This window comes from Cynocephalus volans, chromosome 7, assembly GCF_027409185.1.
Source record: "Cynocephalus volans isolate mCynVol1 chromosome 7, mCynVol1.pri, whole genome shotgun sequence".
In the NCBI taxonomy this organism is placed as follows: domain Eukaryota; kingdom Metazoa; phylum Chordata; class Mammalia; order Dermoptera; family Cynocephalidae; genus Cynocephalus; species Cynocephalus volans.
The window spans coordinates 100,485,681-100,499,218 of record NC_084466.1 but is presented as its reverse complement, the minus strand read 5'-3'; the positions used below and the strand labels follow the sequence as shown (position 1 = coordinate 100,499,218).

Genomic DNA, 13,538 nt, shown 5'->3' with positions numbered 1-13,538 from the left:
TCTTGAAGGGATGAGGGCAAATAACACATAAGGAGTATGTAAATTGGGATTTATTGTTTCAGTCATTGTTGGAAAATATAATCTGCCAAAATGTCTTCATCAGATTGAAAAAGGTCTCTTCTATTCTACTGTGATTAGTGTTTATAATGAATCAGTGTTGGATTTTTGTCAAGTGCTGTTACTGCATCTATTGAAGGATCACGTTTTCTCTCCTTTATTTTGGGAAATTGCACCATTCATTTTAGAATGTTAAACAACTTTGCATTAATAGAATAAACCAACGGCTTGCTGGTTAGCTCAGTTGGTTAGTGCACAGCCGTGAAACACCAAGTTCAGAGGTTCAGATGCCCGTACTGACCAGTCGCCAAAAAAAAAAAAAAAAAAAAAAAAGAATAAACCTAAAGTGGTCATGTCATAATAAACCTTTTATGTATCGCTGGATTTCATTTACTAATATATTGCTAAGGATTTTTCCATCTATGTTCTTGAGGGATACTGATCTATAATTTTCTTTTTTTGTAACAACTATGTCAGATTAGGATATCAAGGTTATACTGGCATCATAAAATGAGTCAGGGAGTGCTCTCTCTCTTCTAATTTCTGGAAGTTTGTGTGAGATTATTCCTTAGATGTTTAGTAGAATTCATGACCTGGGCCTGGAATTTTCTTTGTGGAAAGGTTTTTGATTATAAAGTCAATTTCTTCAGTTGGCTATCAAGATTTTCTGTTTCATCTATGTCAGTTTAGGTTGTGTTTTTCAAGCTTTCTCCATTATACCTCTAAATTGTCAAATTCCTTGGCAAAGAGTTATTTCAAAATCCCTTATTAGATTTCTATCTGTAGGATCCATACTGATGTACTCTTTTCCACTCCTGATATTGGTAATTTATGGTCTCTCTTTTTTACTTATCAGTCTAGCTAGGGGTTTATCAATTTTGTTGATCTTTTCAAAAAACCAATTTTTAAGTTTATTTCCTCTTATTGGTTTTTTATTTTGATTTCTGTATTAACTGCAAATCATTGTTGATGAAACAGAGGGATCTCTGTAAAAACATAATTACACACTTTTACTCCCCTGCCAAAAACCTTCAATAACTTCTCATTGCATTTTGAATAAAAGACAAGATAATTACTATATACTTTAGATCCCTATACAATCTCTGGCCTTGGTTTATTTCTCCAACCCCCATCTGTTGCTATTCCTTCACTCACAATGCTTCGTTCACACCGGCCTTCTGACAATTTCTATTCCCAGCCAAGCTTTTTCCTGTTTTAGAGTTTTTGTACCTGCTGTTCTCTTCACCTGTGCCATTCTTCCCCCACAGCTCTTTGCACGGCTGTTTCCTTTTTATCTTCCATGTGTCAGCTTACAGTATATAGCACATTAGAGAAACTTTTCCTTGACCATTCTAAAGTAGCTTCCTTGCTTACTCCTTCATAAGCACTTTCCATAAACTGTAATCATTCTATTGATTGGTTTGTATTTATTGACATGTTCAAATTTATTGACATGTTAGAGTTTCATCTGAACAGGATACCACTGTGTTAGAGGACAGCATCATGGTTAGAAAACTGCACTAGATTTAGACTGGCTGAATTTGAAGTTTTGGGGTTTTTTGTTGTTGTTGTTGTTATTTTTGGCAGCTGGCCGGTAAGGAGATCCAAACAGACTGGCTATTTTTTTTTTTTTTTTTTTTAAAGATGACTGGTAAGGGGATCTTAACCCTTGACTTGGTGTTGTCAGCACCACACTCTCCAAAGTGAGCAACGGGCTGGCCCAGACTGGCTGATACTGAATCCTAGATCTACCACTTATCATGTGAACCTGGGCAAGTAACTTAATCTCCTTGCACCTTGATTACCTCCATCTTTGAAAAAGGAATGTTAAATAGTATCTATCTCACACTATTATTGTAGAGATGAAGTTAAGGCATCAACAAGTTCTTCAAATAAGGCATGGTACACATAATAAGTCCTCTGGAAATATACACGACTGTTATTATTAATTTATCACTGGTTTCTAGTGCCTAACACAGTGTCAGGTATTCAAAGAACAGATGTGAGGAACTGTGTAAAGTGTACAGCTGCTATACAAGTGTGTCAGATATTATTGGCCCAACTCTGAAAGGCAGTGCATTATCTGTATAATATAGGCTTTCTTATTTGCCACACATCATGGCAAATTAGCAACAAGACATTTTTGTGAAACAAACCATAGGACTTTCTTTTTTTGTTTGTTTGTTTGGCAGCTGGCCAGTTCCAAACCCGTGACCTTCAACCAACTGAGCAAACCAGCCAGCCCCAAATTATTTTTAAATTGTTCTTTTCTGGTTGATTGGTTAGCTCAGCTGGTTAGAGTGTGGTGCTGATAACACCAAGGTCCAGGGTTCCATCTCTGTACTGGCCAGCTGCAAAAAAAAAAACTGGTTCTTAGAATATTTGTGCTTCATTTCTCCCTATTGGAACATGAGGTCGCCAAAAACAGGGACTGAGCCTTCCTTCTTTTTCCCATCAGTCAATGTCACTGAGCACCTGTTATGGTGGTGCATCCTGTGCTCCTCACCGGGGATGAAGGTACAGCTCTACCCTTGAGGGAACCAGTTGTGGGGAGCAGAGGGACATAGGTAAACAGGCAGTTATCATAAAGAGTGGTACACACTCTATTAGAGAAATACCTAGTGTTAGATGCATCTAACAGGCATCTGAATCAGTATGTTACTACAGTTTACAGGCCTCTCAAGTGAAGTACTCCATAATGTTGACACAATGCCTGGCACACAATGTGTGCTGAATAAATGGAAGTTCAGTACCCTGTTGGAGAATAAAGCGAGATATTATTATATATACCCAGTAATCTCTCCACTTCCATACAGGCAACCCATTGAGAGCCAGGGGTGTTACCTCATTTATCAATCCCTAGACCAGACCACTGTCCCATTCTATAGATCAGAGGAATGTACCCACTAAAAGGCAGGAAAAGAGGAACAATGAAGACCAAAAAAGAAATAAATTGTTAATCTTCAAGTGGAAGATAAACTGGCAAGATGAACTTTGGGTTACCTATCTGAAATAAATCAGACATAAACACAGTCATTATTTGAAATATTCTTCCATTCAGACTTCTTATATTTAAGCATTTGTGCTTCAGTAATGTAAGTAGTTAAAAGAAATTGTCAAAACATAGATAAAATTTATTTTTAATATCCTATGATTCTACAACAGACATAGAATACAAATTTTTATGTAAAAAAATATTAGCAGTCCCTTTTTATTGACAACATAACTGAGATACTTATTTTATACATTTAAATTATCTTAAGATTTAATAACAATAGTTAACTACAGTGTGGCCCAGAAATGAAAATATACAAAACAGTTTTAGGAACACATGTATTTCTACCTGCTTGTACACTCATAAGTCATACAAAGATACATACTTATTTTTAAAATAAAGACTTTGAAAATGAAACCAGTTCATCAAATTTTTACCAAGGTAGGACAAGAAGTCTTTTATGCAACAAAATTAAAAGTGAAGCAAAAAATAATACTTTCAACTGAGTTTTCTAATGTTTTTAAAATACATCAATTCTACAAATCACTTTTTCTGAAACAGAACTTTAACTGTTCCTCTCCCATTTGTCATACTTACAATAAAACATAAAAATGTTCTAAACACAATAAATGAAATTCTTACATTTTAAACGATTTTCTTAATATAAAGAATAACAATTCAAATCATATTTTATATTTCTACTTAAGTTTATATTGCTTATATTGCACTAAAATTACTTTACATGGAAGAACTAGTTGATGTACCATGACGTAATACCTTAGAAACATTCCTTGATATTCACATCTACATTAATGAATACTTCACAGTCCACTTAAATAAATTTTCTAGTATACACCAAATCATCTAACAAAAACAAACCTCCACTGCTACTGTTTTTGAGAGCAAAGATGTTCAGTAATTATTATTACTGCCTTTGGGAAATACATTGACTTTTTAAAACACATGTAAATTACTCGCAGTACCTGATAGTAACATTTGAGCAAAACCTGATACTTCATTTACTTTTGAATCTCTGCATGGCTACTTTTTAAATACAACATTTCGTTTTATAAAAAACTGAAGGAAAAAGTACCCTTTTATCCACTGGAGCAGAATCATAAGAAGAGAGATAATAAGAATAATATACCTATGTTTTACAGAACTTAAAAACTCAATTCTCATTATTCTGCTGCAGTATAACCAAGCCTGATTATTTTAATAATAATAAACAATGTTAGGGTCTTTTAAAAACCATGATTATAATTGAAAGCTTGGAATAGCATGATAAAGCTAATGGCAACCTTCTGAACCCCATTTTGAAGTTAGTTCTACTTCCAAATAACGCTTTTAAATGGTTTCAAATAACTTAAATGATTAGCCAGCACCAGCTTAGAAATTTTTTTTAATGTTCTAAGGAATTATGTTTGGCATCAAAAAGTATGGTAAGCACTTTTGATTTGATTTGTAACTAAAACAAAACAAGTACTAAAAATCAAGTACTAAAATACCAGTGGTTCCTGTGACAGGGTAAATACCCCTCTTCAAGTAATGTTCCTCCCACAATTAAAGTAACATTTTATTTCTCTCTCTGAGAGTTTATTAAGGAAAAGAAACCATGTTTTTTTCTTTAGTTGAGGTGAAAAAACTGCTTCATAAGTTCATATGTTGTAAAAGCCACTGCTTGAGAGGGAATGCAGCGAATGTAATTAAGAGACAAACCACGATATAATCCTTTTCGAATTCCATGGTGTCCATAGACATACTTCATAGTATCCCGCATGGTACTGAAAGACAATGGTTAAATGATGACATCTCTATGCCCACTCAGAAGAGATAATTTCAGGATCCATAATAGCATTTTAAAAAGAAGCTAAAATGTCATCTTGAATATTTTTGGAAGGCAAGTGTTTTATTTTTGGAAGGCAAGTATTTTATTTTTGGAAAGAAAGTGTTATAACAAACTAAAAATTCACAATAAAACAGCAAGTCATTCCAAACAAGTACAAGTATTATGCATAGAATTTTGGGGTTAGGGGCTGGGCCAGTTAGCTCAGTTGGTTACAGCACAGCCTTATAACACCAAGTTCACAGGTTCAGATCCCCATACAGCCAGCTGCCAAAAAAAAAATTCTGGGGCTCATTAATACAACATATTTTGTTTGTACTATGTCCATGACATTTACTGACAACATTATTTCATAATAATATTTGAAATATTGATGCAATCCTAAAGGATGTATGAATAGTTGCCCTTTATGTTTTCATTACAGCTCAATTTCTATACCATTATGTGGTTGTAGAACTAAAGCTTGAAGGACTATCTTTCAGATTTCAGCAAAGAAGTCTTTCTCATTGTTTCTCAAACAGAATTGAGAAGTCTTTTTCATTGACTTCTCACACAAGGAAATTCTTTCTCAAGGAAAGAATTGGTTCTTTCCTTTCCAACCAACATTTTGGGTTTTCCCTTTCTCTTTCCATGCAATCTGGACTGAAATCTTTAAAAAAATCTTTTGGGTAAAATAGGCAATCCAAGTTCCTAAACAAATGTTCTACTCTTCTCCTAAGGAGCAATATATTACCAATCAAACAGAATGGTTCTAAATTTCTATGGATTATAGAAAACTCCAGAGCTGTGCTGTGCAGTAACAGTAGCCATTAGCCACATGTGGTTACTGAGCACTTGAAACGTGGTGGTTCAAACTGACATGTGCTGTGAGTGTAAAATACACATTGGATTTCAAATGCTAAGTATAAAAGAAAAAGAATGCAAAATATTGCAATGCTGAAGTGATGATATTTTAGATATATTAGGTTAAACAAAAAGATATTTTGAAACAATTTTATCTGTTCCTTTTTATACTTTTTTAAAATGTGGCTACCAGAAAGTTGTAAATTACACGTGTAGCTCACATTATATTTCTATTTAACAGAACTGTTCTAAAATAAAATTTTTAATAAGAGGATTGAAACCTGATCAAAACCTCATAAAGTTACCAAAGTATACTATGGGATAAAACAGAAGATATAAACTATTGTTGAGACCAGAGTCCTACTTCCCTATTTACTTCAAACATTACATTTCCCAAAGAAAATGAACAATGACATATGGAGAACTTACAGGCACTTTTCAAATTCTGGCAAAACAGTTCCTAATTGCATTCGCCGACGAGTTACATCAAATGGGTAGCTAAGAAAAGAAAAAGGCATAAAGATGTAAAAATAATTTCTAGTTCTCAACAACTATTGAATGTAAAGCCCTATATACATTAGGAAATAATGTGTTTCTATTCTCCTATTGTTTTGCCTAATCTGGGAGTCAGGATATAAGCACATAAATAAAATCAATTAATAATATAGGGGTTTCCTTGCCTTTGCTCACGTTTCCCTCCAGTAAGAGGGTTTTTCTCTCCCAGCACCACAATATTAAGTTCTATTCATTCCTCAAGGCTGAATTAAATGTCATTTCCTAAAGAAACAAACTGGGTGTTTTTCATTGTTGTAACCCTAAAAAAGGATTTCTCAACTTTGGTACTATTGAGTTGGATCATTCTTTGCTGTGGGGAACTGTCCTGTGCATTGTAGGATATTTAAGTGCATCCCTGGCCTCTGCCTACTAGATGCCAGTTGCATTTCCCCAGTTGTGACAACCAAAAATGTCTGCAGACATTAACAAAAGTCCACTGGAGGCATAATCACCCCTAGTTGAGAACTACTACTCTGAGAGTATTAAGCAAGTCTTCTCAAATACAGTAGACCAATACAAAATTTTCCTTAATGGCTAAAATTAATGATGCACATAATTGCATTTTGAGAACAGAGAAAACTATATCATTCCCTGAAATGAAATATGCAAAAGTATCTCTTTTAGGAGTGATTTTTTAAAGTTATTTTTAGTTTGCTAATATTCAGTCCCTGTGTTAGGTCCTATGCTAAACAAGTTATGTACATATTATCTCATTTCATCTTCACAACAATTGCATGAAGTAGGTACCATTATCCCAACATTAAGATTAAAAAAGTGAGTCTTAGAGATATTCTTCAATGTCACAAAGCTGGTTTCTACTTTGCTATTTGAAGTTCTCCACGGTATCTAATATTCATAAATGTGATATGCAATTAAAATAATTACATATTTTATATGCATTTAAGTTTACTATTTATAGTTATGATAAAAAACCAAAACACCCATGTACCAACCAAACAACTTAAGAAATAACATTACCAATAGTTGAAGCTCCATAGGCACTTCAATAGCATCTCCAGAATTATTTTTTAAGGAGGGAGAAAAAAAATTTTAAGGGGGTAAATAAAGAGACCAAAAACCTCAATCTGAGAGACTGAGTTTCCAACCAGGAAAAATGTATGTGGGTAGAAGGAATTGATCAGTAGAAGGGAGAGAATTGTAAGAAGATGGGTGAAAAGGACAGTGGGAAAGAAAGAAAATAGCATTCTAGGCAATGTTCTGAAATTTAAAATGACACAACGGTGACTATTTGGATATGTACAATGTGAAAAATGATTTCAGGGTATCAGGATTGGTGATTATCAATAACAAATATAAAAGTTAGGAGCTGAGGACTGCTGTAAAGAGGAAGATGAGAAGTTAATATCTGAATTATGGAGTTTGCACTAATGGCCAAAGACCCAAGTAGAAACATCCAAAAGCTTGCAAGAGATGCAATGGGAATCAGTAATGGAGAACAGGTTAACTGTACAGAGGTGACCACTGAAACCATGAAGACAGACAAGCTGTCCTAGATATTTATGGGAAGAGCAGAGGACTAAAGTCTGCCTGGGCTTTAAAAAATCCACACAGATAGGTAGAAAGAGGACAGTATGAATCAGTAAAATAACCTGAAAAGGGAAAGTTGGGTAGAATGATCACCAAGAGAGGGTACTGTTACAACAGCTAAGGAACTAGAACTGGAAAAAGTAAAAGAACTGAGATGAGCTATTGGATTAAGGGTCATCAGGTGCAGAATATAGCTCAAGAAGAGAAGTGTGGGCTGGCTGGATAGTTCAGTTGGCTACAGCATGGCCTTGTCACCCGAAGGTCAAGAGTTTGGATCCCAATCCCTGTACTGGCCAGTCGCCAAGAAAAAAAGAGTATTGGGAAGAGAAGACAGATTTTTAAGGATCTAAACTGGTAGTAAGTAGTGAAGAAAGGGAGGCAATAAAACCAAGAAGAGAATCAATATAGCAGAAGGTGGTCATGGCCCCCACAAATGCACAAGGTTCCACAGCCAAGATTCCAAAAGTAAACCACAGCCTTTATTCTTTTCCTTCAACCTTGTATAATCTGCTCCCATTCACAAAGACACTGAATCTACTTTCACAAGGTAATCCCTAATTGTAAAATCTCATGAACGCCTTACTTATTTTGGGTTTTCCTTTTCCACTGGATACTACTACGTTCCTGTTGTCTTCTGTTTTATAGGCTACTTACTCCTCAGTCACAGAAAGCTTTTTTCTTCCTGTTCCTGAAAAGTTCCTGTTTCTTTTGAAGAATATTCCAGACTCTTTTTATCTCATTCTACTCAATCTCTCTTAGTCTAGGGAAATTCTTTGAAGCTACATATCCAATTACAATATAGTAATACCTTTATTTATGTTCCCACTACGTTGTATCATCTCTAACTCCTTGTATTCCTACTCTCTTATTAAGAAGATAAGCTTGTTGAGGCAGCAACTTTGTTTTTCCTTCAGTGAACCTCTCAATGTCTACTACACTGTCTGGCACAAAGTAGGCCTTCAAGATTTAATGCAGGAGAAGCTATGCCTCCTTAAACACACACACACACACACACACACACACACACACACAATAAATGGCTCAAACTTCAGAAATTTCATATAGGCAAACTCATGAGAAAATACAGGTAAAGTTTATATTTAAGGTTTCTTTCCTTTTTTTTTTTCTTTCTTTCTTTTAAAGAATCCACAAAATATTGAGTAGATTCAGATTAATTTGGTCAATTTGGCACATAATTACTTATGACATGCTTAAAGTGCAGACATATCTGAAAAAATGTATTAAATTAATACCAATATTTTGCAAGTGATCCTGTTTTGTGAATAATCTATTAGAAAAAAATTAAATGACTAACCAATGCTGAAAATCAGGATTGGGTAACTATAATTTGATTGAATTAAGTTGATGAAGAAACTTACGATATTGTCTGTGCTATTGCTCCAGCAACACCACCACAAAGTAAGTTTATGTGAGTTTTCAAAACTAATACATTAGGGTTGTCTGATGAAGGTCTGCCAAGAAGGGTAGGAGCATGGGAAAGCCCAACACTCTTTAAGGTACCAAAAGTAAAAAATGAAACACCTGAAAAACAAAATATAAATTCACCGCGATGCTTAACAGAACATGGACTGTGAATAAGATAGGATTCTTATGAAATAACGAATTAACTCCAGGAACTAACTATGTATTTCCTAATTTCTGATGTTTGGTTTAATCTAAAATAAAAAGATTGAATTAATATTTATAAATAATCTAAAGACAACAAAATTACCACCTATAAAAAAGTATAGCATTGGTTTTTACACACTAATGCTTCAGTGCACTGAACGAAGCAGTGGTAAATATGATGACACCTTATATATAAATAGAATTAAACTGTTTTCCAAGGTTTCACATGAGTAAAAATTAAATTCGTGATTAACAATTACAAGTAAATATGATAACTTATATTTACAATAACAACGATGTTGATAATGTAACATAGAGGAAAAAATTCAGAAGTGACAGAGAATTGTTATTTTAATTCTGTGTCTAATTTTGTCTTCAAGGAAGAATTGTGATCGTGAGAGAAATGTTGGCTCACAAAACACATAAAATCTAATAAATATAGTAGGCAGTTGGTGCTTGCTAAACATTTATTTTATAATAGAACCATTAAAGTTGTATATTAATAAAATCAAGAATGGAATTCAAGCATTCATATCAAATAAGCATTACTCAAGGTATCTTGATATCTTCTAAATTGAAAAAACATATTTAAAAAGATACTTAAAAATATATACAATCAATAAAAAAAGATACTTGATGCTTAAGAACAAATAAGTACTAGCAATATTCAGTTCAAATAATACTTCAATAAATACATTTATTGTTTATACAGAATTCTTATAATCTTATAGTATTTTGAGATGATATACAATTTTAGAATATTCAGACACTTTTATATTTGGGAATCTATTCTAAGGACTTAATCTCAAATACAGAAAAAGTACATGATAAGAAAATTCACAGTAAATTAAACATAAATTTAAAAAATTATAAATACCTAAATGATGTAGAATGATATTCACGGCAATATGGGGCAATTAATTAAAATGATGTATGTAAAGAATATCCAAAAATGTGTAAAATACATGGGAAATGGGGAAAATTTAAGAACCAAAATTGTATGTATACTATACAAAATATTTTAAAAACTAAATACTAAAAACAAAACCAAAAAATTCCAAAAGTAAGGAAAATATAGCAAAAATTAGAGTTCTGCTTCCAGTATAACAGCTATCTATTCTGAGGAACTTTGCCATTGCAAAAAAAAACTGTATCTACAACTATTACAAGTATTACTGGGTGTGCAAAAAAAGATGGGAAGGTCTACAAGAATCACCCCAGCACCACCACTTGCCAAAAATATAAGCTGCCTGATTGGCAGCTGTGGGCCCACGAGAGAAGTGGAGTGACTCCACATGCGGATACCAATAGCAGCAAAGCCATTGAGATGGACCCTGCCATTGAGCCTACAGAAGTAGAATCACTGGGTCTGAAACTCTTGGGCAGAGCCCAGTTCTCAACAGGAGTTCTTGGCAGAAGCTGAATAAACATTCTTTGAAAAAAGCATTCACAATGTAGACCTCTAGGGTACTCTGAGATTAATATCAAGCAATGATTACCTATTCAAAGATCACCAAGCATAGGAGGTGGCAAATAAAGGTATACATTTATAAAAGAGTAGGGGGAATAAGGATACAGAAAAATAAGTAAATAAGAAAGTAGAAAAAAAAAAGAAAAAGAAAAATAGAAATCAAATAACAAGGCAGAGAAACAAGTCCAAATATATCAATAATTACAATAAACATTAAGTGGACTAATCAGAAATAAAAAGATTTTTCAGGGTGGATTTAAAAAATACACAGCTATATAGATATGATGCTTAAAAAATAAATACCTAAAACAAAAAGACATGAAAAAGTAGAAAATTAAAGGATGAAAAAAAACATACCAGGCAAACATTAACTTTGATCTGGCTAAAACATAATTACGAGATTTTTTAGTAATTAGGAAATTTGAACAATAACAGTGTATTAGATGACAAGAAATGTAAAAATGTTTTAAGTCTCATAATGGTTTGTAGTTATGCTTTTTAAAAGAAAAAAAGCTTAGCAATCAGAACAGTGAAATATTGTGGATGAAATAATAAAGTGCATGTGCCTGTACACAATTTAAGATAGAGGTACAGGGAGTAATTAGGAGAACAGATGAAACAAGATTGGTTACAAGTTAATCACTGTTGAAGCTAGGTGATAGGTACATGGTAGCTCACTATACTACTGTCTTTACTTTTTTTAATTGTCTTTAGTTTTGAATATGTTTGGAATTTTCCAAATATTAAGTAAAAACTAACAAACCCATGGGATGCAGCTGAAAGTAGTAGTTAGAAAAAAGTGCTTATTTTAGGGGAAAAAATACAAAGGTTAAAAATTAATAAAGGGGGCCGAGGCCCGTGGCGCACTCGGGAGAGTGCGGCGCTGGGAGCGCGACGACGCTCCCGCCGCGGGTTCGGATCCTATATAGGAATGGCCGGTGCACTCACTGGCTGAGTGCCGGTCACGAAAAAGACAAAAAAAAAAAAAAAAAAAAATTAATAAAGGAAGCATCCAACTTAAGAAAACAACAGAATAAACCCAGAGAAAGAAGGAAATAATGAAGAATAAAAATCAATGAAATGGAAAATAAAAATAGATCAGAGAAAAGAAAGTTAAACTTGATTCTCTACAAAACCTGATAACTGATAAAACAAATAAAAATGAAAAAGGGGACATGACTACAGATAGAACAGATGTGAAAAAACATGAAGAAATAAGGAAAACCTTTTGCCAAAAAAATTCAAAAACTCACACAAAATGGTCAAGTTCAAACGGTAAAAAGAGATGTGAATTACCATAAACAACTCACAAAGAGACAGAAAACATGAATGGTCCTATAATCATTAAAAAAATTAAACCAATATTTAAAAATCATCCAACTTTGAAAAATTCTCAAGAAACAAATAATTCTGATTATTTTATATAGATTCTTCCTGAGGATGGAAAATGAGAAAATGCTCTTCAACTCATTCTATGAGATAAATATAACCTGGACAACCAAACCACACAAGGATATTACAAGAAAAGAAAATTACAGGTTAATCTCACTCACAAATGTGAATGTAAAACTTCTAAAAACAATTGGCCAATTGAATCCAGATGAATATAAAAATGTCATCATATTATAGTCAGTTTGGGTTGACCCCAAAGTCATTTAACATTAAAACATCTATAATGTCACTCTTCATATTAACAGATTCGAGGAGAAAACTATATGATCATCTCAGTAAATGTGGAAAAGGGCAACTGAGGGGATGGCCAGTTAAATCAGTTGGAGCGTGGTCCTGATAGCACCATAGTCCAGGGTTAGACCCCTATACCACTCAGTCACCCAAAAAAAAGAAAAAGAAAAGGGTATCTGATAAAATTCAACACCGATTCAGATAAAAATTCTTATCAAAACTTCCTCAACCTGATAAATAGTATATACTAAAAACTACAGCAATCTTATCCTAAAAGAAGTGCTATCAGGTTGGCAGATTAGCTCAGTTGGTTAGAGCAGTGTTATAACACCAAGGTCAAGGGTTCGGATCCCGGTTCAGGCCAGTAGCCAAAAAAAGAAGTGTTAAAAATATTCCCAGGGCCGGCCCGTGGCTCACTTGGGAGAGTGTGGTGCTGATGACACCAAGGCCATGGGTTTGGATCCCTATATAGGGATGGCTGGTTGGCTCACTTTGGGAGGGTGTGGTGCTGACAACACCAAGTCAAGGGTTAAGATCCCCTTACCGATCGTCTTTAAAAAAACAAAAACAAAAAAACATTCCCTTTAAAATCAGCAATGACCAAAATGTCAACAAGTAGGAAAATGGCAAATATGATATTATATCATATAAAAATTCTATCAAGGGCTGGCCGGATAGCTCAGTTGGTTAGAGCATAGTGTTGATAACAGCAACATCCAGGTTTCATCCTTGTTACCAGCCAACTGCCAAAAAAAAAATTTTTTTTAAATGATACAATAAACTGAAAATGTAATGGTCTAAAAGACACAACAAAACTGTAAGGTGTCTACAAATGTACCTAACAAAAATGTCCAAGATCTGTTTGAAATCTCATTCAAAATCCCAACAAAGATTTTGGGACAACATCAAAA

At 33.8% G+C, this 13,538-nt stretch overlaps 1 protein-coding gene across 3 annotated transcripts in view; it reads right to left on the bottom strand.

Annotated features, from left to right (window-relative positions):
- Nucleotides 1–4,315: 4,315 nt before the first annotated feature.
- SLC25A16 (solute carrier family 25 member 16) overlaps nucleotides 4,316–13,538 on the bottom strand; it is a 46,099-nt gene continuing 36,876 nt past the window's right edge. For 2 of the 3 annotated variants that reach the window (XM_063102953.1, XM_063102954.1), the window contains 3 exons: nucleotides 9,224–9,386; nucleotides 6,171–6,239; nucleotides 4,316–4,836 (listed from right to left, as the gene is read on the bottom strand). In XM_063102953.1, the coding sequence (XP_062959023.1) occupies nucleotides 4,680–4,836; nucleotides 6,171–6,239; nucleotides 9,224–9,386 (389 nt within the window). In that variant the 3' untranslated portion in view covers nucleotides 4,316–4,679. Of the gene's footprint in view, nucleotides 4,865–6,170; nucleotides 6,240–9,223; nucleotides 9,387–13,538 lie in introns of all 3 variants that reach the window. The other variant, XM_063102955.1, reaches the window with a different exon arrangement.